We start from the raw sequence: 23,013 nt of genomic DNA, 5'->3' as shown, positions 1-23,013 counted from the left end.
TAAAATGAACATGATCTGTTTATGCACTGTTCTTAATGTAAAATGTGTATAGTCCCGCATTGAATTTAGAACAAATTATGGCAAATGAACATGAACTGTTAGTGCATTGTTTATAATGTGAAATGCGTATGGTCATGCATAGAATTTAGACCAAATTGTGATAAAATCAACATGATCTGTTTATGAACTGTTCATAATGTAAAATGCGTATGGCCTGCATTGAATTTAGAACAAATTATGCTAAAATCAACATAATCTCTTTATACACTCTTCATAATGCACAATTCGTATGGTCCCGCATAGAATTTAGAACAAAAGGTGTATGGCCCTGCATCCCTAATGAAGTAACCAACTTATTACTATATTGTATAATGCGTATGGTCCTGCATAGGTGAACAGCATATAATACTAATAGCAAATTTTATGAAGTGTGATTCATACTTCATTATGCGTATGGTCCCACATAACTACTAAAAGAAACCACATCAAATATGTTAACTGAAATTTTTGTTTGTTTTTAACTTCACTATGGAAAATAAAAGCAAAAACTATACATATGGTCCTGCACTGTCACATGAGTAATATACTGATAACTGTGTATGGTCCCTCAGATACCAAGTATTTCATTTCCATACATTTTCACCTATTAAAAGTGCGAGCACAAACAAAAATAAACAGAAGCCAGTCTACCAGTATGTAAAATCATTCAAGTTATCCTGGCCTGAGCAATGCTTTGAAGTGAACTACTGCTTAACGAATGCTGCGCCATTATCGGAGCATTGGAGAGAATGACACAACATGGACTAATGATCTTGGGCATTGCAGGTAAACCTCATCATTGCAGAGATAATTCAAGTCAGTCCAAAAGCCTCTGTGGTGCCAAAAATAAACTCCCTCTAGGTTGGAACATCCTGCTTTAAGACGACTGTTTTTGGCAACGATTTTCAGATTAAAGTCACTGGAGGGCGTCCAAGGCTGGCGACGCAATAGTTGACCTACAATCACGACGGGAATACTCATCCTTTCATGTAAATAACTTGCTACTGAAAGGATATCCGTTCCCAGTTTGTTCACATCATAGCGCAAAATGTCATTTTCACCAATCTGAATGAAGCACATATGCGGTTTGCTTTGAAAAGTTATAAAGTCCGTAACTAGGACATGCGTAATCCTCCTCGTACACATACTGACACAGTAAAGTTGTCTCATCCCAAATTTAAATTCATTAGCATTGGATTTGACTCCATGTAACGTTGAAGACGTGAAACAGAAGAATGTGCTATCAAACAAATGCTGAGACAATTCGTATTGTCCATATTGTTGTCCGTCTCCGTAACCGGTTCTAACCGGATTGTGCACTGAACAGTGAACCGAGCAAAACATTAAGCGCAAAAGAATGCGCTAAAACTTCTTTTCCTATTCGATAGGTTGTTATTCTTATGCGAAAAAGTTTATTCTATTCGATAATTCATCATTCCTATTCAATAAGTTGTTATTCCTACTCCATAATTAAATGATTTATATTCGATAAACATGTTATTCCTATTGAAAAACATATCATAGTTTGCAAGACTATCTGTTGCTACCAATCCTGGACCCTTGTGGGCATGTATACAAGTTAGGAAAAATGTTTAAAAAATATTAAAGACAACAAATTACTAGAAAAACAATGTAACAGATTAGAATTGCCTGACACTATTCAGAACAATACATTTGTTTATTTGTCTTTGAGAAATTCTTTAGTTGAAGCTATTAGAAATTAAAATTCATAATTCTTTAAAAAATCTTTAACATAGTCGATGAGCATAGATGTTTGCAAAAGGTCGACTCTCATAGAGTCGACCAAACGCATTAATTCCCTTTGAAGGGGATTGACACCACAGGCTAAACGTACAAAATTCACAGTCTTATATTCAATTGCGACTGAGGCGAGTAATCTGGCGACTGAAGGGGGGGGGGGGGCACCCGCTATTTGTTGTTGTTTTGACGGTATTAAATCCTGAGCTGCATTCTGGTGATGACCGAGAGGGGTACTCAGTAGTTGTTGCGGCGGTATTAAATCCTGTGCTGCATTCTGGTGATGACTGAGGCGACCGAGAGGGGTACTCAGTAGTTGTGGCGGTATTAAATCCTTTGCTGCATTCTGGTGATGACTGAGGCGACCGAGAGGGGTACTCAGTAGTTGTTGTTGCGCCGGTATTAAATCCTGTGTTATATTCTGGTGATGACTGAGGAGACCGAGAGGGGTACTCAGTAGTTGTTGCGGCGGTATTCAATCCTGTGTTGTATTCTGGTGATGACTGAGGCGACCGAGACTCAGTAGTTGTTGTTGCGGCGGTATTGAATCCTGTGTTGTATTCTGGTGGAGACTGAGAGGGGTACCCAACAATTGCCGTAGTGGTATTAAAACTCCAGAAGTTTCCAAATATCCAGTGGTTCCCTTCCCCAGTATTCTTTCTTCCAACTTTTTAAACTTCACAGGGTCTTCTTCTCTGAATAATTAAAAAATTAACACGACTTTTTTTATGGGGGTATTTGTTTTTTTTTTTTCTTAAGATTTGATAAAGTAATAATAGCTATTATTTATATGGCAAAATAAATTCAAAAGTTGGAAATTTATTTCGCTTGTATTATATGTACTATAGTATATCAATAAAAATAAAAATAATTGTAAAAATGAAAACACACACACACACACACACACAAATAACCATATGTTACCTTAAATTGGTGATGATGATATCTTCCTTATCCGTTCTCTTTTGTTGCTCTAGTCTTCTGCAGATAAATCAAAACTCAAAATGCTACGTTAAAACCTAGTTGAAATTTAAGGTAGTACATGTAGTAAGTCTCAAAACGAAATGTTTGAATATGGTATGACATATAAACAATTACGCGTTAACATATATTAAATAATTGTTAAAGAAATTCATAAAAGTAAAACATACTTTTGGTTTAAAATGTAGGAGTCCTCCGACTCAGTTAACTTTCTTTTTCGAGAGCGGGATTGGCTAGTGGCATTTTCTTCTTCTTTAGGAGAATTTCTATATCAATATCAATCTTTAGTTTTATATAAAAAAGTGTGGTTTTCGTATACATGTAATTGTATAAAATACTTGTAACTTATTTCAAATAGTAATATATCAGTCTGGGAATTCATGGCTAGCCATAAACTTTAGAAGTCGGGGATAACCGTAACCTTCCTTATTTTACATATATCCCAAATAAACATTGGAATTTTTACTCCTGGATTATCGCCCTTTCTAATTCCGGGGAAATCATGGCTTCTTTCACCGAGTTCTGTTTTAATTTTAGTACCGTAATGCGGTGTTACGGTTTAAAATGGAGGATCAACATGCGACCAGCTCGCTTGCAAATGGTAAGTTTATCGGCGAATTGTGTGTTAACAGGGTTAGATATTTTTTTTATAGACACTATAAATCTTTAGTAATTGTAGAGCACAAAACGCTTTTTAAAAAATCAACGCTTTTATTTTAAGAAATTACGCTTTTCAAAAGAGGCAATTTTACACAAAATTTGATGTTAAAGATGAAAATTCAGAGATATTTCCTAAGCATATTTGTTTCGTGGATTGTGCTGTATTTTACCGTTGCCGTTCAGCAGTGAAAAAAAATGAAGCATTCTCCAGAGATCTTTTTCCAGTTCATTTCGAAATGCATTCAGATAATTGTAAAGTTTGCAATTTGATGACAGGTGATCAAATTTCCCATTCAATTTCAAAAGATGGTGCAAAATGGACTCCACCGGGATGAGGTAAGCGATGTGCCACATACTTGAGCCCACCAATAACAAAAAAGCAAAGAACAAATGAAAATAAAATTTGGGACATGTTTAAATCAGTCCCAAGAATCAAGGAATCAGCATTAAATTCTTTTGCAAAAATTTTTACACATCAAGAAAAATTGTGGTTAATAAATTCTATCTTTGAGGAGGAAAGAAATTCCATTAATATGGATACTGCACAAATTCAAGACAGGTATGATTCCATATCGAATGTGAATGAACTGGATGTGAAGGCCTATTTAAAAGAGCAAAATTCTATTTTAGTGCAAACACTCTTGCAAGTTACTCAAGCCTCGATAGACGAAGACTTCTACAGGTTAGCAGTTTTGTTGGAAAGTATTTACAAATTAAGAAATGCAAATTTCATTGGCCGAGTCAGTACACTCCAGAACTTGATTTTGTTATCAATAACAAACAGCAAATCTGCAATTCATATTTGTGGAAGTTCTGGGGCAGGAGGAAAGTATACAACTCTATGTAAATGGCTTGGAAACATACCATCCGAACCCAAGAAAGTTCCCAACGGAGACATTTTCTTCGCATTTGACAATAAGCAAGTCATTGGGAACAATAAAATTAAAACGTCAATTATAACAACAGTTGCAGCTTTTGAACTGCAAAGTGAAAGAATGCTGCAATCTGATTACGAGTTACACCCATCATCATGGTTCACTCAAAAGAGAGTTAGTAATGTTGCAGACAAAGTACATTTAGAAGAAGATGAACTCTATAATACTTTCAGAAAGGAACATTTCAACCAGTTCAAACTATTTGTTAATGCTGCTATACAACAAATATTGGATGAGTCAACTGATAATGACAAGGATATAATAGATAAAATTATTGCACACTGTAAACAAAAACGAGACTTAAAAACATGCCCAGCATGTAAAACTTTTTTCCCAAAAACAAAAAGAAAATGCCCTCACTGCAAGACAGATTTAACGAAGCTACCGGATTTGACTCCTAGCACCCACACTGACAACAATTCAGAACGTGTGGAAATATCTCCTTTGTTAAAGCAGAAGTCAATGACAAAAGATGGGGGTGAAGAAAGAGACAACTTTCGTTATGATCATGTAAAACATTTTCATCAAGGAGGACCCTAAAAAAAGTCTCTGTCATGGTTCCTGTTTTGTGAATCCAAATTCAGTTGAAAATTTGAAGTTAGTTCTTCGACATTTAGGAGCACTTGCTGGCATAAAGCGATATGGAGGTGAAGAGAGAGAGACTGGGTAATTATTTGCTGTGATGGACTTCCATACACAATGGTACGTAGAATGATAGAAGAATACTTCACTTGTGCCATTTGCAGTAAAGGGTTTTTAGGCAAAGAAGCATTTGAATTACATAAAAAAGAACACCCCAATATTGAAGATGTTAAATTTGTAAGAGAATTTGATTGGATAATTCTTAAAATGGGTGATGGGCAGTATGAAATGAACTTAATGAAAGCCTTTGTAGAATTAAATTGGGATGTTTTCATGAAACCTCTGGAGAATAGAATGGGTTGGACATCAGAGGCTGCCATGAAAGCTGCAAAGATGTGTTACGACAATCACAAGACATGGCAGTTGATTTTAACATTCCACCTAGGTACATTACTAGAACTTGTCTTGCCATATGTAAGAAAATGCCAGAACAATGATGGAGATGAATCCGTGACCCCTACTATCACTGTTTTTTTTGCAGTTTGCTAAAACAATGGAAAACAACCCAAATTACATGTATATGTTTGAAATGGTTTCTCGTTACAGCCAAGCCATCATTAATTTTCGAATGGGAATAAGAAGGAAAAATTCAAATTTAGTACATTCTGCAAAATTTATGTCAAAAGGGCTTCTTCATGGTAGAGTACATCCCAGGTACCAGCAAATAGAGATGTTAGATTCAGTTCATAGATTTTTTACTACCAGAAAAAATGCATTCTTTTTTAAATGAGAACGAGTCAATTTCAAAAACAGGTGACATTTCAAAGGGACAAGGCTTTGACTTTATTTTCGAGGAAATTAACAGAGACAAAAAATCTTGTATAAGACGTGGGGTAGCTTCTGACAACATGTGGCTTGGTGTTTGTAGAAATTTTTAATCCCCTGATCCATCGCCATCCAAAATTCCACAGCTTGCAAGAGACTTGCTCCCTGGACAGAAACAGCGACAGTCGCTTGAAAACTTGGCCATTCAGACGTCTGACAGTAAGTCAGAATATATTCCAATTCTATCCTCCTCAAAAAAGAAAAAGGTAAATGTTACACTTCAAGACGGAAAAAAACTCGGACACAAAAAAAGGAAAAGGTAAGGGGAAAAGTAAAAAAAAGAATGAAGAATGATAAAAGTTTCCTGCAAAAATTTTTAACATGATTTATTAAAGACAGATGATACAAAAGAATACATTGATTGGTATATAAGTTAGAATGTTTAAGGGCCTATATTGTTTGTTTTTGATGCAAAAATCCAATTTTCAATTTTTGAAATATTACGATACTGTTTACTTTCTATGATATTCACAATTCTACCTTTCTGCCATCATCCTTGTACATATAAATTTTATCAACTTCTTAATCACTTTACAGAACAAAAATGTGTTCAATATAAGAAAAATTGAAATCTGTGTGTTTCAACTTCCTTATACAAGTGTTACTTTGGTCAGTAAGTTATTACTTTCAGGAATTTATCTTTTAAATTTCACCACCAAGAAGATCATGACCTTATTTTCTTTCAAATGAAAATATTAAAACAGTTTTGTGTATATATGCATATGCAACACAAAAAATATTAAAGGTTTAGTTTTAAATATCAGAGTACCTCATTCAGTGGATGTGATGTGTTGCAAGTTAATTTCTGTTTGATCTTCAAAACTCAGGTTAACTCAAATTGTATAGAGAAAAGTAAATTTTTTAAAAAATTTTCGTACTATGTAACTGCATTTTGAAACAATTAGCTTTAGCATGTTTTAGATATATAGATATATGTTTACAATTTTTTTTTTTTACATTTTGATGTACATCTTATTTTCATTCCCAGCTCATGGTTGTGTCCTGTACCGGTGTGTGTTTTATTGTACACATTTTTTCTATCAACAGCTCATGGTTGTGTCCTATACTGGTGTATTTTTTATTTTAAACATTTTTTTTTCATTCTCAGCACATGGTTATGCCCTATACAAGTGTATGTTTTATTGTACATAATTTTTCCATCCTCAGCACATGGTTGTGTCCTATACCGGTGTGTGTTTTATTGTACACATTTTTTCTATCAACAGCTCATGTTTGTGTCCTATACTGGTGTACTTTTTATTGTAAACATTTTTTTTCCATTCTCAGCACATGGTTGTGCCCTATACAAGTGTATGTTTTATTGTACATAATTTTTCCATCCTCAGCTCAGGGTTGTGTCCTATGCCGGTACAAGTTTTAATGTACAATGTGTTTTTATTAAAGCATTTATATAAACTCCTTGTGTTTCTCATTTTTAAGCATAAAGTCTGTGATTAAGTTCAACCAGTGGAAGACACTCCTCTAATATATGCATTGCAGCCTCAAAATGTTGTCTTTTTATATAAATAACATAGAAACATTTCAGTTCTGCACCACCCCCAGGTAGGTCATGCCTCTCATTTCCTCTTCTTCTTCTGTATTGTTGGTGAAGATGAGGTCTTGTTGACTGTATAACTTCTCCGGAACATTTACACACAATTGATGTTGCATATTCCCTCTCTAACATCAGGCGAAATGCCCGACAAAGGTTTGCTGGGCACCTCCCTATCTGTTTTCCTAAAGTAAACACAGTCATGTCTTATACAGCAGTCTTATACAATAATGTTGTGTATGTGAAAATACATTTATAAAAATAACAGTGTTTTAGTGAAATTCATCTTTTAAAATATACAATAGTTCTTACCTGCTATATGTCTCACCCTCTGTAGATGGTTATCCTGAGTAACTGCATTCTGCAGATGTTGAGGAATGTGCTGAAGTGTTGGAAAACAAACTTTCATGGCATTTGGATCATATGGGTTATCCTCTAATTCTACATTCAAGTATATCTCAGGATGGGGCCTAATTCTAAACGCATGATAACCCTTAATACTCCAGTAAAACTTTACAGGTCTGATAGGACAGACCCTGGAATTATTACCTCTCATAATTGTATCATACTCTGACATAGAGGCCATGCTCCAATACTTTAACTAGATGAATGACTAAGTTATGGATAATCAAAACCTATCTACTGATAAAAGTTATGGTCAATCATAATAAAACTTGGTTTTGGATACCCATAACTTTTGAAAAAATGAAAGTTGAGGTAACCCATAACTTTTTGAAGGTTATGGCTAGCCATGAATTCCCAGACTGTATATCTCTTATTACAAAAAATATTGTAATTTTATTTTTGTAGAATTTATACTCAATTTTCCTAGCATTCAACATACCCTGTTTGAAATACATGAACACAGAGTTCTTCTCCTAGCGCAACCCATTCATCTTCGAAATCTTAAACGTTCTAGCCTTTTTCTGATCCCTTTTTAAAAAATTAATATAACCTGAACATCTTTTTAAACCCAACATTAATGTTTAAAAAGTATAATAAAGTACAATGTATTATCAAAGATGATCCCACAGATCGAAATTTTTAAAATTAAATTTAATTTTACGCTTTATTATTTTCACATTTAAGATACATACACTGTATAAATTTTAAAATTAAAATAGAAAATATAAACTTACATCATGTCCAGATACTTTTATGCCATTATGTCGGATTGTCCTAAGTTTAACGGTAATTATTCGACTGATGGTAGAGTGAAGGAAACCGCTCTTATTTAAGATGTTCGCTCTTGGGTGCGTATCTAATTCGTGATTTCACAAATCAGGACGAGACATTCTTGAAAAAATCTTGACGAGTTTAAATAAGCTATTGGAGGACGAGGAAACACTATCGGATAAAGCTCTTGGTTATAATGTGGTCAGTTATATTACATTGGATGTATGTATTTTGATATCAGTTTGTATTTTGTTATTCAATAGGAAATCATTCTGACCGTAAGAAGCCTAATGAAAAAATGAATCATATCTATAAGCCAAATAATAATAGGCAAAATTTCCAGTTTGATTTGGAAAACGAAGAAGAAGAAGATATAATATATTGACTACCTAAAATTTAATAAGTATATTAATAATTATACTTCAGTTAATTTTTTATAGGGTTTTTGATGGGCAGTCGCAACTACCTTTACGGTAGTAATACTGCTATTCAAAAAATGGTTAAAGAAAAAGTGTGAGAACGTTGTGAAAGACGATGATGATGATGATTCTGCACCCCCCAAAACCGATGATGATCCCTCTTCCTCCACAACCGATGATCCCACCCCCTCCACTATTCATGTTGTTCCCTCCACCCCCACCACCATCCACGATGATGATGAGGATGATCAGGCTACACCCACCACTATTAATGATGATGGCACTTACCCACCCCTTAGAACAAGTACCCCTCCATCCCCTAACGTTAACAAAAGCTAAAGACCACTTATCACGCCCCTGTCCTCCATCGCAACCACCTCAGATGTTGATGAATATGTAGCTCAACGTAGTAGGTCAAAGCGGCAGTTGAAATTTTAGGCCTAATAACGAAAGTAAAAATTAACATGTAAATAATAATCGTTTTATGTTTGACTTTTTACAACATTGAGATTCGGTTTTTAATTAATAATCTTTATACAATATTGAGATTCAGTTTTTAAATAACCGTCTGATACATTGAAATTTAGTTGTTTTATTCTAGAGGGGGTATAGATCAAGCACGGAGCGAGCGCTCTACCGACTGAGCTACCGTGAACGGTCCAGGAGCATAGGAGAAAATTTTCAAAGAATTATTGCATTTTTGCTGTATGATCATTAGAGCCCCGCCCTAACACAAGAACTCCTGAAGTTCACAATTTTTGAAAGGCCTTCCTTGCTCATTTAAACTATGCATTTAGTTTGTTTGCTTATTATCCAGGAGCAGAGGAGAATTTTTAAGAAAAAGAAATAATGCATTTTTACTATACATTCAAAAAAAGCCCCGCCCTAGTACCTGACCCTGGGGGCATGAATTTCAGTTTTGGTACCGGGCTCAATGGTTATTACAATCATGCCAAAAGTTTAACTGCTTGATGTCCACAAGTTTACAGATTACATTAATTTCTGTGGGTTTAGCCCCACCCCTCAGGCCCCAGGGGTCAGGGATAATAAAATTCACAGTTTTGTTCCCCTTCACTTAGAGATTATTATACGCTCGTTATTTTTACCGACTAGCTAAGAAAAAGTTTAATTCACGAAATGCTGACTAAATTATACAATACAAGGATTCTGTTTCACAATTAAAGGTCATCATGAGGAATAATACACAAAACTAAGAGAGGGCTGTGACAAAGGATCTTCTGCTGACATTGATACATGAATGTGACCTACAAGGCAGCAGTATAATACATGCATCACAGCTATGTTAAGGCTTCCCCAAGCTTTAAAATGCGCTCAATACATAATATGTCATTGCGAGGTCGGTTTTAGTTTTAATTTATAAGTATTGAACTTAAGTACTCCCAGTTTATATAGAGGGTTTCCTCGCCTATATATTAACATATTCGTTACGATATCACATGACTTTGTTGATCACGTGACGATCTTTTATAATTTTTTGAAGTGTTCCATATAAATCGCTTCGGCGCAGCTGGTAAGCACAATAATTAACACTTTGTTATATAGATAAACTCATCGTATCCTTGTGTATCCGAAATGTGCTTGGGAAAAGTCATAGTATTACTTAGATACAAAATATTTCCTGAGAAATTCAACTTACCTACAAATTTAAAGGTCATATGAAACAATGCCCTGAGCATTTTGGGTTGTATACGGAAATGAGTTCATCTGAGCAACTTTAATAAGCCTGAAATTACATTTTGGATTTTTTTATGCAAGTTAGCGGCAGCAGAGTCGATCAAAATTACTTGACTGCGAAAATGAACTTCAACTAGCGCGGCTTATTTCCCTTTGCTTATGACGTCAGTAAGACCCACTCGCTACATTCAGTACTAACATTTATACAACCGATCATGTCTTTTGCAGCGTAATTTTTAAGAAATATCATCATCTTGGCTAAAATATCGCATAAATATACGATGTTCACACAAGATAGTATTTGTCTTTTAACATACTATTGCATATTTGCAAGATTTTAGCTTGTTTTATCTTTGTAATTTATTGTCGTCCTTCGACACTTCAATCGAGAGAGAGAGGGGGGGGGGGAGTCTGTACTAGAGTAAGTGAATATAGACGCTGTCAAATAATTTACAATTGAATAAATTTCTAACACAAGAATATTGATGATTTGTTTTCTGATTAAAATTTATAAGTAAAGCTGAGCTCGATTGACCGCGGTGTGTGAAAGTGAAACTAAACCTGCAAATAAATTATTTCATCTATTCATTGGAAATGAAATGATTCTATCGCTTTCTCCCTTTCTCTCAATCGCTTTCCCTTTTCTCTCTTTGGCTTTCCCTGTCTCGATGACTCTCTCTCTCTCTTCCCGTATATTTTTCTTACCAAAAAGTCAGTACATGTATACACATAACACTGTAACTATATTTAATATCGTAATAATTTTTAAAAAGTCAGACATCAAACACAATTCTATCTATGCAATTCTACTTTTCTGTGTGAATATATTTACAGACCGAATTGTTTAAATTTGTATCAGATTATTTCAACACAGAGTATATAGTCTGATATAAAAAAATGTTTAACTGTAAAAATATTATTTTTAAAAATTGTTCAGGTTCAATCGCGCAAATAATGGGGGGTATGGATTTTTTTAAATGATCAATTTATGCACGAACTGTATGACTATTTTCAAACTGCAATTGCTCAGTCAAACTGTTAGAAGTATCAGTACCGTAACATTACTGTGCATGTATATACATGTACATGTATACATGTAAGTGTACATACTCGCGATCGTGATGCCGGTAATTTTGCGCCATTTTTTTAAAAAAATCATGTTTCTTGTGACAGCAAAATTACGATGACGTCGTCATAAACCCCTATTTCTATATCGTTTTACATTTGTCCTCGTGTTTCAGATTGCAGAAAGCGTGCATTCAAATACGCCGACTTTTCATTGATCCATGTTCATCATGAACTTCAATATCCCCGTGTTTATTTGGGAATAAGGGGTACCCTTGAGCTGGATATTTTCCCCTCTCAATATATGACACAACTTTATTTTACAGATTTTGCATGCCCATTAAAGTTTTTATTGTAAGAAGCTTCAGGTCAATGTTAATTGATTACGCTGTTTTTTGTTGTTAATTATACACTTTCACTAGGAATGAAAAAAACATCATGAATAATATAGAAATAAGAAGATTTTTGTTTCTAAAGTACTAATTTAAAACAAGTAATCATTGTTGGAGGAGAAAAATCTTGATTTCAACGGAATATTCATCAGGATCATCCTACGATGAAAAGCTCTCGTTTTCAGTTGTTGGCCTAATTAACGATTAGTTTAAATAGAGTAAATTGTACTTTAGAATCAGATAGCTCATCTAAAAAAATAATCACATTTATATCCCCAAAAAATGACTAAAATTAACTCAATAAAATACGGTAAAATTACACTGTATCTAATGCGTTATTTACATCAGTGGGTCTTTGTGACGTCATAAAAACACAAAATCAAGAACGATAAGCGGGTAACAAATTTATTAAGTGGACAAATTTAGGCCTCCATTTTTCAGTTAAGCAAAGGCCAAAAAATTTATACTAAACGTAATTTGACATTCTTTCATACAAGTCTTTATGTTTAAAAAGTAAAATCCTACTGTTTTGAACCGTTTCATATGACCTTTAAGGGTATTTTCCACACAATATCGTAATCTGTATTAAAACAAAGCCAACACACATTTTTCCCAAGCAAGATTCAGTTAGAGAACAACCTCTTCTTACAGATTTCCACAAAAATTCTCAGACTAATCCTCATTAATCACCTGCGCCAGACTCTTTTTATACACACAAAATAAATTTTACCTCTAATTGCAGAAGTACATTTTTCGTAAGCATTTTGAACATCCTGAATTTCAATCAAGATTAGGTAAGCGGTGTATTTTTAAAATATTCGGACATATAAGATTTAAAAAACCTTTAACGACCCGTGAATTTTGCAATAGCTATCTAGCATTTAACATGTAGTTTGAAATAAAGTTTAAGTTTATGACACTCTCCCCGTCATAACGCCTCAAGTTTGCAGTGACTTGGCGTCATTTTCTATTATGACGTCATATTTTGGTAGTTCGGCACAGAGTCCACTGTGCTATTCTACGGAAGCCTTAACCTACTCGCGATGTTTATTTCACACGAAAATTGTGTTTAAGTAAGAAATTATTACGAACGACTTGACCATTATTCGAGCTAGGGAGAAAATATTAGGTTAATCATGTTTTTCTCCTATCCCCTAAAGAGTGAAAGTAAACAATAGTTAGGTCATAGGGGTTTCGAGTGCATAGAGTTATTCAACAAAGGTCTTATTGGTTAGTTTATAGACAAGAGTGAGTTCTCAATCACTGTGTATTAAAGTACACAAAGCGTGACTTCAGTCACTATCCTCATTGGGTAGTCCTGATGTCATTTCTGTGGCTTCTTTGGATTCTGTTATAGTGATTTGATACTTGATGAAGACATCCGACCACTATTAGTATCATCTCCTCTCCAAAGACCTTATAGTCTGGCTGAGATTTGTCAGTTTTGTTTGATTTAATATCTTCACTTGCAAGTGTGAAACTATTGACTTTCAAACTTTTATCACTTTGACTATCACTATAACTGTGCAAACTGTGTTCACTTTGACTATCACTATAACTGTGCTTGGTCTTGAATTCTTGACATTCATTGTACACTTGTTTATAAATCACAAAATTCTTCTCAGTCTTATCGCGGAATGAGTAGAGAATTGCTAGTTCTTTTGAACACGATATAGATTCTACGTGTACATTATCTGACCCAGTTCTTTTCTCTAGAACACTAATAAAACTGTTTATGCGTTTTATACGTAGGAACCTTAACTCTCTGATGTCCTCGTCGGTTCTTTGCTGATGATCTCTGTTCCCAGGGGGCGTGGTGGAACATAAATCTGTTGTTCCCCAGTGAAGTGTTAATCATTTAGTGTTGACATGACCGGTAGTCATGTATTATGGCCATGCTGCCCGAAAAGTCGAAAACACGACACTTAGTTTACATTAATTTAAACCGTAGATGATACTGTTACAAGAAGTTAACATAACGATGTTGCATACAGAATAACGTGTACTTTTATTAATTGGGACAAACACTTTAAAGACGTCACCCTTATTGATGTGACCCCGAGAGGAACGTGGCTCTACATTTCTACAGGGTGTGGCAATTCATACCCCATGGTATTTAGCTTTTCGTTATATAATGCTCAGGGAATGGAAAAAGTAAGTCAAAATCATAAGAGTCCATAAAATTGAAGTGTTAGCTATATCTCAACTAGACAAAGAATAATCATTTTTGGCGGTAAAATTAATGACCATAAGAATAAAACCAATGAAATCCAACTTCACAAACAAACTTCCAATAAAAACCAATAGAACCTCCAAAACCTTGACCTGTCCTAAGGTAATTAATTATCTATACACAGATGTGCAGGTAGGGCTAGGGATATAAAGGGGTGGATCCAACTTTTTAGGTTTTATCCATTACGATAGTTTGATTATACAATAGTATATCTCTGAAAGTTGGGTATGTGTATAACTCAAAATGAGAAACGGAAAATAAGAAACAACAAACAAGGGGGAAAAATTATCAAACAACTCAAATTTTTACGAAGGGGGCGGCTTTCCCTTGATTTAATTTTGTTTGAAAACGGATGCCGAATGAAATTAAAATATTTAAGTAGATCAGATTTAACAGTGATCTGGTACTGCTAACCTATAAAGTCTTTGACAGATTTCATTAGATATCAAAATCTGAAAAGTACATTACTCGTAAGAGTCAGATCACCTCAAATTACTTTCTGACTTTCACATAATCAAATAATAGACAAAACATTAAATAATATCATATAAATATTACTTTATAAATAATACACATTCATTTATACATGTTCTATATGTAGTGAGAAAACCTATTACGAGATTGACAGTAGCTTTCACCTATAATATTAGAATCAGTCGATATAATAATCTGGCATGTAGACTTTTTATTGGGCATAATTGTTTCAAATTTAAATGACGATTTCTATGGGAATGAAAATATTTTAATAATTTTTTCAATATCTTCTAACTTCTCTTTCTTTTCTTTCTGAACCCTTGTTTGTTTCTTTGTATGTTGTTTAGCGTCCCTCTCGAGAATTTTTCACTCATATGGAGACGCCACCACTTGCCGGTGGAGAGCTGCAAATTTTGTCCTATACTCGGCACTTACGGCCATTGAGCAGTGAGGGATCTTTTTCGTGCCAGCACCTACTGCGACACGGGACCTCGGTTTATACGATCTCATTCGAAGGACCGGTCTCCACGTCCCACAGTGGGATTCGAACCCGCGACCTAAGGTTCAACTCCTTACTTCGCGATTCTAGAGCAGACGCTCTAACCACTGCGCCACTGGGCGACCTGAACCCTTGTCTTTTGATGATTTCTTTTCTTTAAAACAATAGGGGAAGTTTGTCTTTATCTTCCGAGAAGTCCGATAGGTTGGAATACTTAAATCCCATCCATTCTGGACGAAATGTCCACTCGTCCAGGATTGTAGTCCATCTTCAAATTCTAATGAACAAGAGTCATTTATGTTTCCTCCTTCTATGCCTATGAAATCAAATTAAAATTCAAATTAAAACCCATATATTTAATTTTCAAATTTTGGATTTTTCTCTGCTTCATTTCCTGAACAGGATGTTATGAATATGCTACATTTTGACCGACATCTTGGCAGCCTCACGGAGTTCTTCGGTTGCTTTTAGTTTTTAAAAAACATACATTTCCTCGAATTGACTGTTTTAAGTTTTGACGACTCTGTCAACTATGTGTTACATGGGCCAAATCACTCACATGTATGAAAAAAGCAGAAAGTTCAATCAGCCTTTGGCTCAGGTAAGCTAAACCAAAACCAGAGGTTACAAGCAAGCAATCCGAAGACACAATGTAAAAAAGATATATATTATCACAATATATGAGTAGAAGAAGTGTACTTACCTTAATATGAATAAATAAGACGTTCCAGGCGGTTTTCATTAATCTTACAGCTGGTGGGCACTGGTAAATGTTTTCATTCATAAATTGTGAATGTCCCAAGTGTTGTTGTTTTTTTTTTTTTTTTTTAAAAAAAAAAACCTTTCTTCTGAAGATCGACCAGGGATTCATAATCATCGCTATATGCCTCATATCAGTTGCAGTTATTTATTCAACTTTGCATTTTTGCAAAGTTTGCGAACACTATGACTTCCATTGACATGATCTTGCGAGTTTCCAGTCATTATGAAAACAAATTGGTTTTTAGGATGAACGCCTGCCAGTTTTCTATTTTCAGCATCCTTAAGTATTTCAAGACGTAACCTTTTATCTCGATTGATATATAGGTAAATTCCATTCATATCAACAAAGTTAGTAAAACTTGATAAAACTAAAACCAATTATAAAAAATCTAAGTGCGACTGGCACATATAAAGGCTAAACTCTGTACTTGTCATTTAATATGTGGATAGGTACATAAAAACTCTGAACCCAAACTCCCACTCAATGAGTACATATATATACGGCCTAATAAACTCTGTACTATTGCTAAACAACGTGGGTAGGCACAGATAAACTTTGTACCCAGACTCCCACACAATAAGTACATATAAGGCCCAAACTCTGCACCATTGTTAAACAACGTGGGTAGGTTCATGTATAAACTTTGTACCTCTACTTCCACACGATTAGTACATAAGGCCTAAACTCTGTACCAATCTTAATCAAACAATTAGAATATAGACTCTGTACTATAGCTTCCTACATATTATGTAGAGAAGAATAAACTATATGGGAAACTTTGATTAATCCGTAACCATGTCCAAATAAATAATTGCTACATAAGACGGAAACCATTGTCATTATGAGCAACTTGGTCCTTAATAAAGCCATCGAGATTAAATAACAGAACAAATAGGGCAAAATCTGCTTTATAAATTATGTTTTCACAGAAACAAGCTAACCAAACATGCCAGCGTAATCATAAATATTTGGAACATATTTAAATGCCTAACGCAGACAGTCCTCTACTTGCCTTTACTTAACGACATTGTCTGACAGAGTACTAACTTTGTCTTTACGACCTAAATCTTCGTAGCCTACCACAAGCATAAGCACCCCACTGTGCAATACATATATAATGAGACAGAATGTTATACTGGCCTTTATTGGTTAGGCGATTGAATCACTGCAATCCTTATACTACGAAGAAACTTCCGTGTGGGCGGGTCGTGCGAGGGGGTGCAGCACAGATGTACGCAATCTGGACCCAAATAGCTTAAGTAATGCTGGAAACATTACATGTGGCGCCAAAAATGAATACCCGACAAAGACTTGGTGTTGATCTTCAGCTGCGTATTTGTTTTTCCTACCGTGTCATTAAAGCCTTCGCTGGCTGCGAAATGCAAGCGTCGTATCAACTGTCCAATTATCACCATTTTTACACCGACGCCATCCCGGAAATATGCTGCCACAGATACGAGGTTTCCGGCTAACATTTCATAACAAGTCGGTTCACTTACATCATTTCCCGGACCTGTAGGAAAATAATATCTGGCGGCGAAATAAAATAGCACCGAGTCCTTGATATACATTATGGTGGCGTAAACGAAGACCTCCTTTCCCAAGGAAATTCACATTAAAACTGTCATCCAACTTCAAATTAATTATACCTTTACTATAACAATATTTCTCCAATCTAAGGATGTAAGAATGTCCAATTATACAAACATTAAGTTCAGAAGCCATACTTATCAACGTAAATTGAAACAAAAATCCTTATACGGCAGCTTAACCGATACCCCAGCACTCCCAGACTGTAAGCCGAATAAAAGAATAATCATTTTCAAATAACTTAACTTACAAAGCAAAAACTTCTTGGATTTCTTTAAGCGTCGGCTTCCAATGTTTTCTAAATGTTTGAATCGCGGCATGCTATATCAATTACATAAACCATTACACACATATGTATATACAACGCATTTAATACATAAATTCTATTTTAATCATAACTCCTGTTTTATGTCAACATGCAAATAATTATACAGGGCTCAAAGTAGGTTTGTGAACAAGGTAGCCAAATGGCAACCTACTTTAAAATTACCTGGCTATTCTCAGACTTAGGTCGCCATTGACAGAATTAATTTTGTTTTTTGCTGAAAATATAAAACACAGGAGGCATAATCAATGTACGTAAAGAATTTGAACAGACGTTTATTTCTTGTACTTCTCATAAATATATATATATATGAATCGAATAACAGTCACGAATATTGGTTTATGGTATTCGTTTCAGCTTTTCTACATGCCTTATGTCAGTTGCAGTTATATTTTCAACTTTGCATTTTTGCGAACACTGCCTTTCATTCAGCAATTTTGAAAACAAATTAGTTTTTTGGATGAACGCTTGCCAGCTATCTATTTTTAACATCCGTAAGTTTTTCAAGTCCTACCCAGCAGTCATCTGCTTTTATTACAAAAAATGTTCTGATTTTTTAGATGAATGGAGATAAGCACATACTATTTTGCACACAAGTTTTTCAATATGCCCATCAATTTTCTCGAAAAGAAATAAGATTTGTCTTCCCACTATTACTTGAAGCATTTTCCAACTCTGTGATGTTTGCACTTTCATATATCGGGTCTCTGCCGAGTTCGGCCAAAGCGACACCAATTACATCAGCTGTTTGTCACGTGACAGGTTTAAAATTAGAACATATATGTACTACTACAAAGATCGCAGAAGTTATACGATATACAGGCATCTTTCCGTTATAAAATTTTTTTTGTTTTCTTTGAGACAAATTCCTTAACACGAAAAGTGCTGGGAGCAACTTCCTACTGCCCGGGAATTGTTTAAAATTTAGCCGTCTTTCTAGAAACTACAGCCAAAAATGTGATACGCATTCGAATAATGTTACATTACCGAATAAATAAACAATACGCAACCAGCTCCCAGCACCTTTCAGAATAGTTGGAATAATAGCTACACATGTTTAAAAACTCAGAATTTATAGTGAAGCGGATATCGTTGAACTTTTGATATTTTCGAGAGGCTGGAACTGTCATTCTAGCACGTTACTGTACAAAAGTGCTCCCTACAGCTTTATATAAAGTCAACACATTATCAATTTAGTTTGACAATAAAATGTGGATTAATATATTTCAGAATATGTCTCTCTTTTGGTCCGAATACGCGTGTTTCGTATTTATTTTTATTTTTACAAGCTACGATAAAGGCTTGATCCAGGCCTCAAGTACAGAGAAACTGCGTGTCAAACTAAGAAATGACGTCATCTCAGTAAGTACAGCGAGATCAAGCTGGCTTTCATTCTACATAAGCTAAGTGCTATTATGACAAAATAAGTTGCACATCCATTTTTCTTTTTAATATTTGAGAAACGAAAGTATCAAGTGTACTTTAAAAAGATCATATAGTATTTATTCATCGATATTCATTTGTATTGATTTAACGTGACGTCATAATGGCTTTCCCGAACCTCTGCATAGGCTGACGTATATATGGGAGTCCTTAACCTAGCTGCGGGCGTAACAATATTTATTAATCGAGTCCTAGGGTACCCCTTAGCGAGTCAGCTGGGATATCAATGTAATTGCCTCCCAGGGAAATCCTTAGCGAGGCTACTACCTGTTATACCGAACAGGTAAGCCCACTATACCGAGTAAGGCAAATAAAACCACCCGTTATACCGAACGGGGTACGAGGCTACTGTTATACCAAAAAAGATCCCTCACACAAGCTCCTAGTGCACTCCAAAGCAAGCTTGCATTGGCCCCTAGGAGCCTTAGCGAGCCACCACATGCTCTACCAAGCATGTAAAATAGATAACCAAACATAAATAATAATATAATGATGACTAAGGTCTCTAGGTGCTCGGTGGTCTTTTGTTCTATTTAATCTTCGCAACCCTTCTAAAGACTTTCTTACTATAAATAAATCAAAAGGATCGGCCCATTGTCTCATTTTGTATACATAGCTAACACCCGATATATAAGATGAAACTGTTGAAGCTGCTGAACCTTAGCTCGAATGATATACTATATATAACAGAATATGGTTTGACGGGACTGGCCATTTATCAGGTAATATTGTCAGTATTCTGAAGTCTTTAATATTCTGTAAAGTTTGTAAAAACACAGCCCTGGTATTTGCCGAAACGCTTGCGCGTAATAATCGAGTGATTTTGTCTCGAAAATAGTCCATAGTGCCGTTGGAAATGGTGTCGACTGACTGCGTCCGGAGCTAACTTGTGAAATCGCTGAAACTGTAAACGTGATAAACAGTCCGTCATTGAGTTCTGGCAACCAAAGACGTGATGTGCTTTAAATGAAATGTTTAAACGCAAGCATTTAAGAACAAATTTGCGCAACAGAATCATAACTTAATCTGATTTGATGTCATCAAATTTACGGTATGTACTATTGATTGATTATCAAATCGAAATAAAACCTTTTTGTTGCGCAACTCCCCCCCCCCCCCCCCCCAATACAAATACTGAAACAAGCAAGGGAAAAAATTCTAACACAGTGATATCATTGGTATAGCCCTTATTCAACCAAAACTCTGGCCATACGCCGTAAGTACATGCACCGCTAAAGTAAATTCCCAGGCAGTTTCCTCGCCGCGCCGAACTATCTGTAAAACAGACCTGTTTAACCATATTGTTGTCTCTCAGTATTTTTTATTAGATTTGTCAGTGAGATTTGGCATTTCCCCGTAAGATTTCACTTTTTGTCGATTGTACATATATTACTAAAGTATAAATATGTCCATAGGACATGAATGCCCTGTCGAGGGTATGTAAGTAATGCAACAATGTCTAAGGGAAAGGTCAAGGTCAAAAAAATATTGATGCAGTTGAATAACTCTCATCAGTATGCATCAGCATATGAAGTTTGATAACACTATGTTGAATGGTATCTTTAAAACTGAACTAAATACTTATTTAAGAAAAGTGAGGTCAAGGTCAAAGGAAAGGTCAAGGTAAAAAATATTGATGCAGTTGAATAGCTCTCATCAGGATGTATCAGCATTTGAAGTTTGATAAAAATATCTTGAATTGTTTCATTAAAACTGAGCTAAACACTAACTTAAGAAAAGTGAGGTCAAGGTCAAAAGAAAGGTCAATGTGAAAAAATGTTGATGCAGTTGAATAGCTTACATCAGTATGTATCAACATCTGAATTTTGATTACACTATCCTGAATGGTGTGCTAAATACTAATTTAGGAAATGTGAGGTCAAAAGAAAGGTCAAGGTCAAAAATGTTGATGCAGTTGAATAGCTTACATCAGTATGTATCAACATATGAAGTTTGATTACACTATCTTGAATAGTATCTTTAAAAGTGAGCTAAACACTAATTTAAGAAAAGTGAGGTCAAGGTCAAAAGGAAAGGTCAAGGTCAAAAAATGTTGATGCAGTTGCATAGCTCTCATCAATATCTATCAGCATAGGAAGTTTGATAAAAATATCTTGGATAGTTTCTTTGAAACTGAGCTTTGAACAGAGCTAAACGCAAAGTGTGACGGAAGACGGACATGACAAACACTATATGCCCCGGCCATATTCATGGCAGGCATAAAAACAACTACATTTTGGATTACAAAAAATAAACATGGTTTAATAACAAAGAAAAACATAATACCTTGCTTTCTTTCGAGTGGTTTCTGTCATTAGCTCACCTGAGCCAAAGGCTCAAGTGAGCTTTTCTGATCAAAATTTGTCCGTTGTCTGTCGTCGTTGTTGTTGTTGTTATAAACTTTTCTCACATTTTCATCCTTAAGAACCAATGGGCCAATTTCAACCAAACTTGCCATAAAGTATCAATAGGTGAAGGGGATTCAGGTTTGTTCAAATGAAGGACCATGCCCTCTTTCAACGGGAGATAATTTAGGAATTAGTGAAAAAGTAATGGCGTCTTTTAAAAATCTTCTTCTCAAGAACCACTTGGCCAGGAAAGATGAAACTCGTAGTGAAGTATCCTCAGGTGGCGTAGATTCAAGTTTGTTCAAATCATGACCCCAAGTGGTAGAGTTAGGCCACAATGGGGGAACAAATGCGTAGGAAAAATCTTTAAAAATCTATTTCTCTATAACAGCGAGGCAAGTATTGGTCATAGTTACTTGGAAGCATCCTCAGGAAGTGTAGATTCAAGAATGTTCAAATCATGACCCCTGGGGCAAGGGTGGGGCCATAATGGGTGAGTAAAAGCTTTACATAGGAATACATCAGAAAACCTTTAAAAATCTTCTTCTTCAGATCCCATAAGCAACAGAGCTGTCATAAGTTATATTAATATGCAAGCAGCTTATGTAGTCCGCATTCAATTTTGTCTAGTTTGTGGCCGTACGAAATAATATCAACAGAGTAGCTGAACCTTTGTTTATTTTTTTTTCTCTCGATCGGGCGCGGTGTACGAAATTAATGAAAACGAGGCTCAGCCATTTTTGATGTGGACGGTGAAGAAGTTTACACGGATCTGAAACAAAAATATTATTCATTGCTGATTGTTGGTTTCATTTTGTAAGGTTTGAAGAGTAAAGTGTTTATCTGAATAATTACAACATTGCGTATATTCGTTCATGCAGCATTAATTTGTTATTATGCAGTGATTAGGCACAGAAATCATACTGCGCAGTTGAAGTCTCTCGGAGAAAGTTACACGGAGAAGAACAAGTCCATTTAGATACTGCTACATTTTACTAGTGTTGAAGAAGATTGAAAAGATGATCTATTTTTAAAATTTACTTAGTGGAAGGAAACGTAATAGTTTGACATTACATAATATAAATTAGACGAATTTCACATTCCTAAGAGTTATCTGCCGTTGTCGGCGTAACGCTCATTTTCCCACGGTCTTTGTCCTATGTAAGTTACCTGTTAATATTTTTAATCTTCAAGCGTTA

General features: G+C 35.1%; 1 protein-coding gene across 1 annotated transcript; it reads right to left on the bottom strand.

Annotated features, from left to right (window-relative positions):
- Positions 1–7,275: 7,275 nt before the first annotated feature.
- On the bottom strand, positions 7,276–7,978 carry LOC133180108 (uncharacterized). The gene is made up of 2 exons (XM_061314684.1): positions 7,705–7,978; positions 7,276–7,577 (listed from the first exon to the last, which is right to left on the bottom strand). Exons 1-2 carry the CDS (start codon positions 7,976–7,978, stop codon positions 7,276–7,278), a joined length of 576 nt encoding a protein of 191 aa, XP_061170668.1.
- Between the last annotated feature and the right edge of the window lie 15,035 nt (positions 7,979–23,013).

Source organism: Saccostrea echinata, unplaced genomic scaffold (assembly GCF_033153115.1).
Source record: "Saccostrea echinata isolate AGI-Se365-2 ecotype Australia unplaced genomic scaffold, CSIRO_AGI_Sech_v1 ptg000006l, whole genome shotgun sequence".
Taxonomy (NCBI): Eukaryota; Metazoa; Mollusca; class Bivalvia; order Ostreida; family Ostreidae; genus Saccostrea; species Saccostrea echinata.
This window is presented reverse-complemented; position numbering and strand designations above follow the sequence as displayed.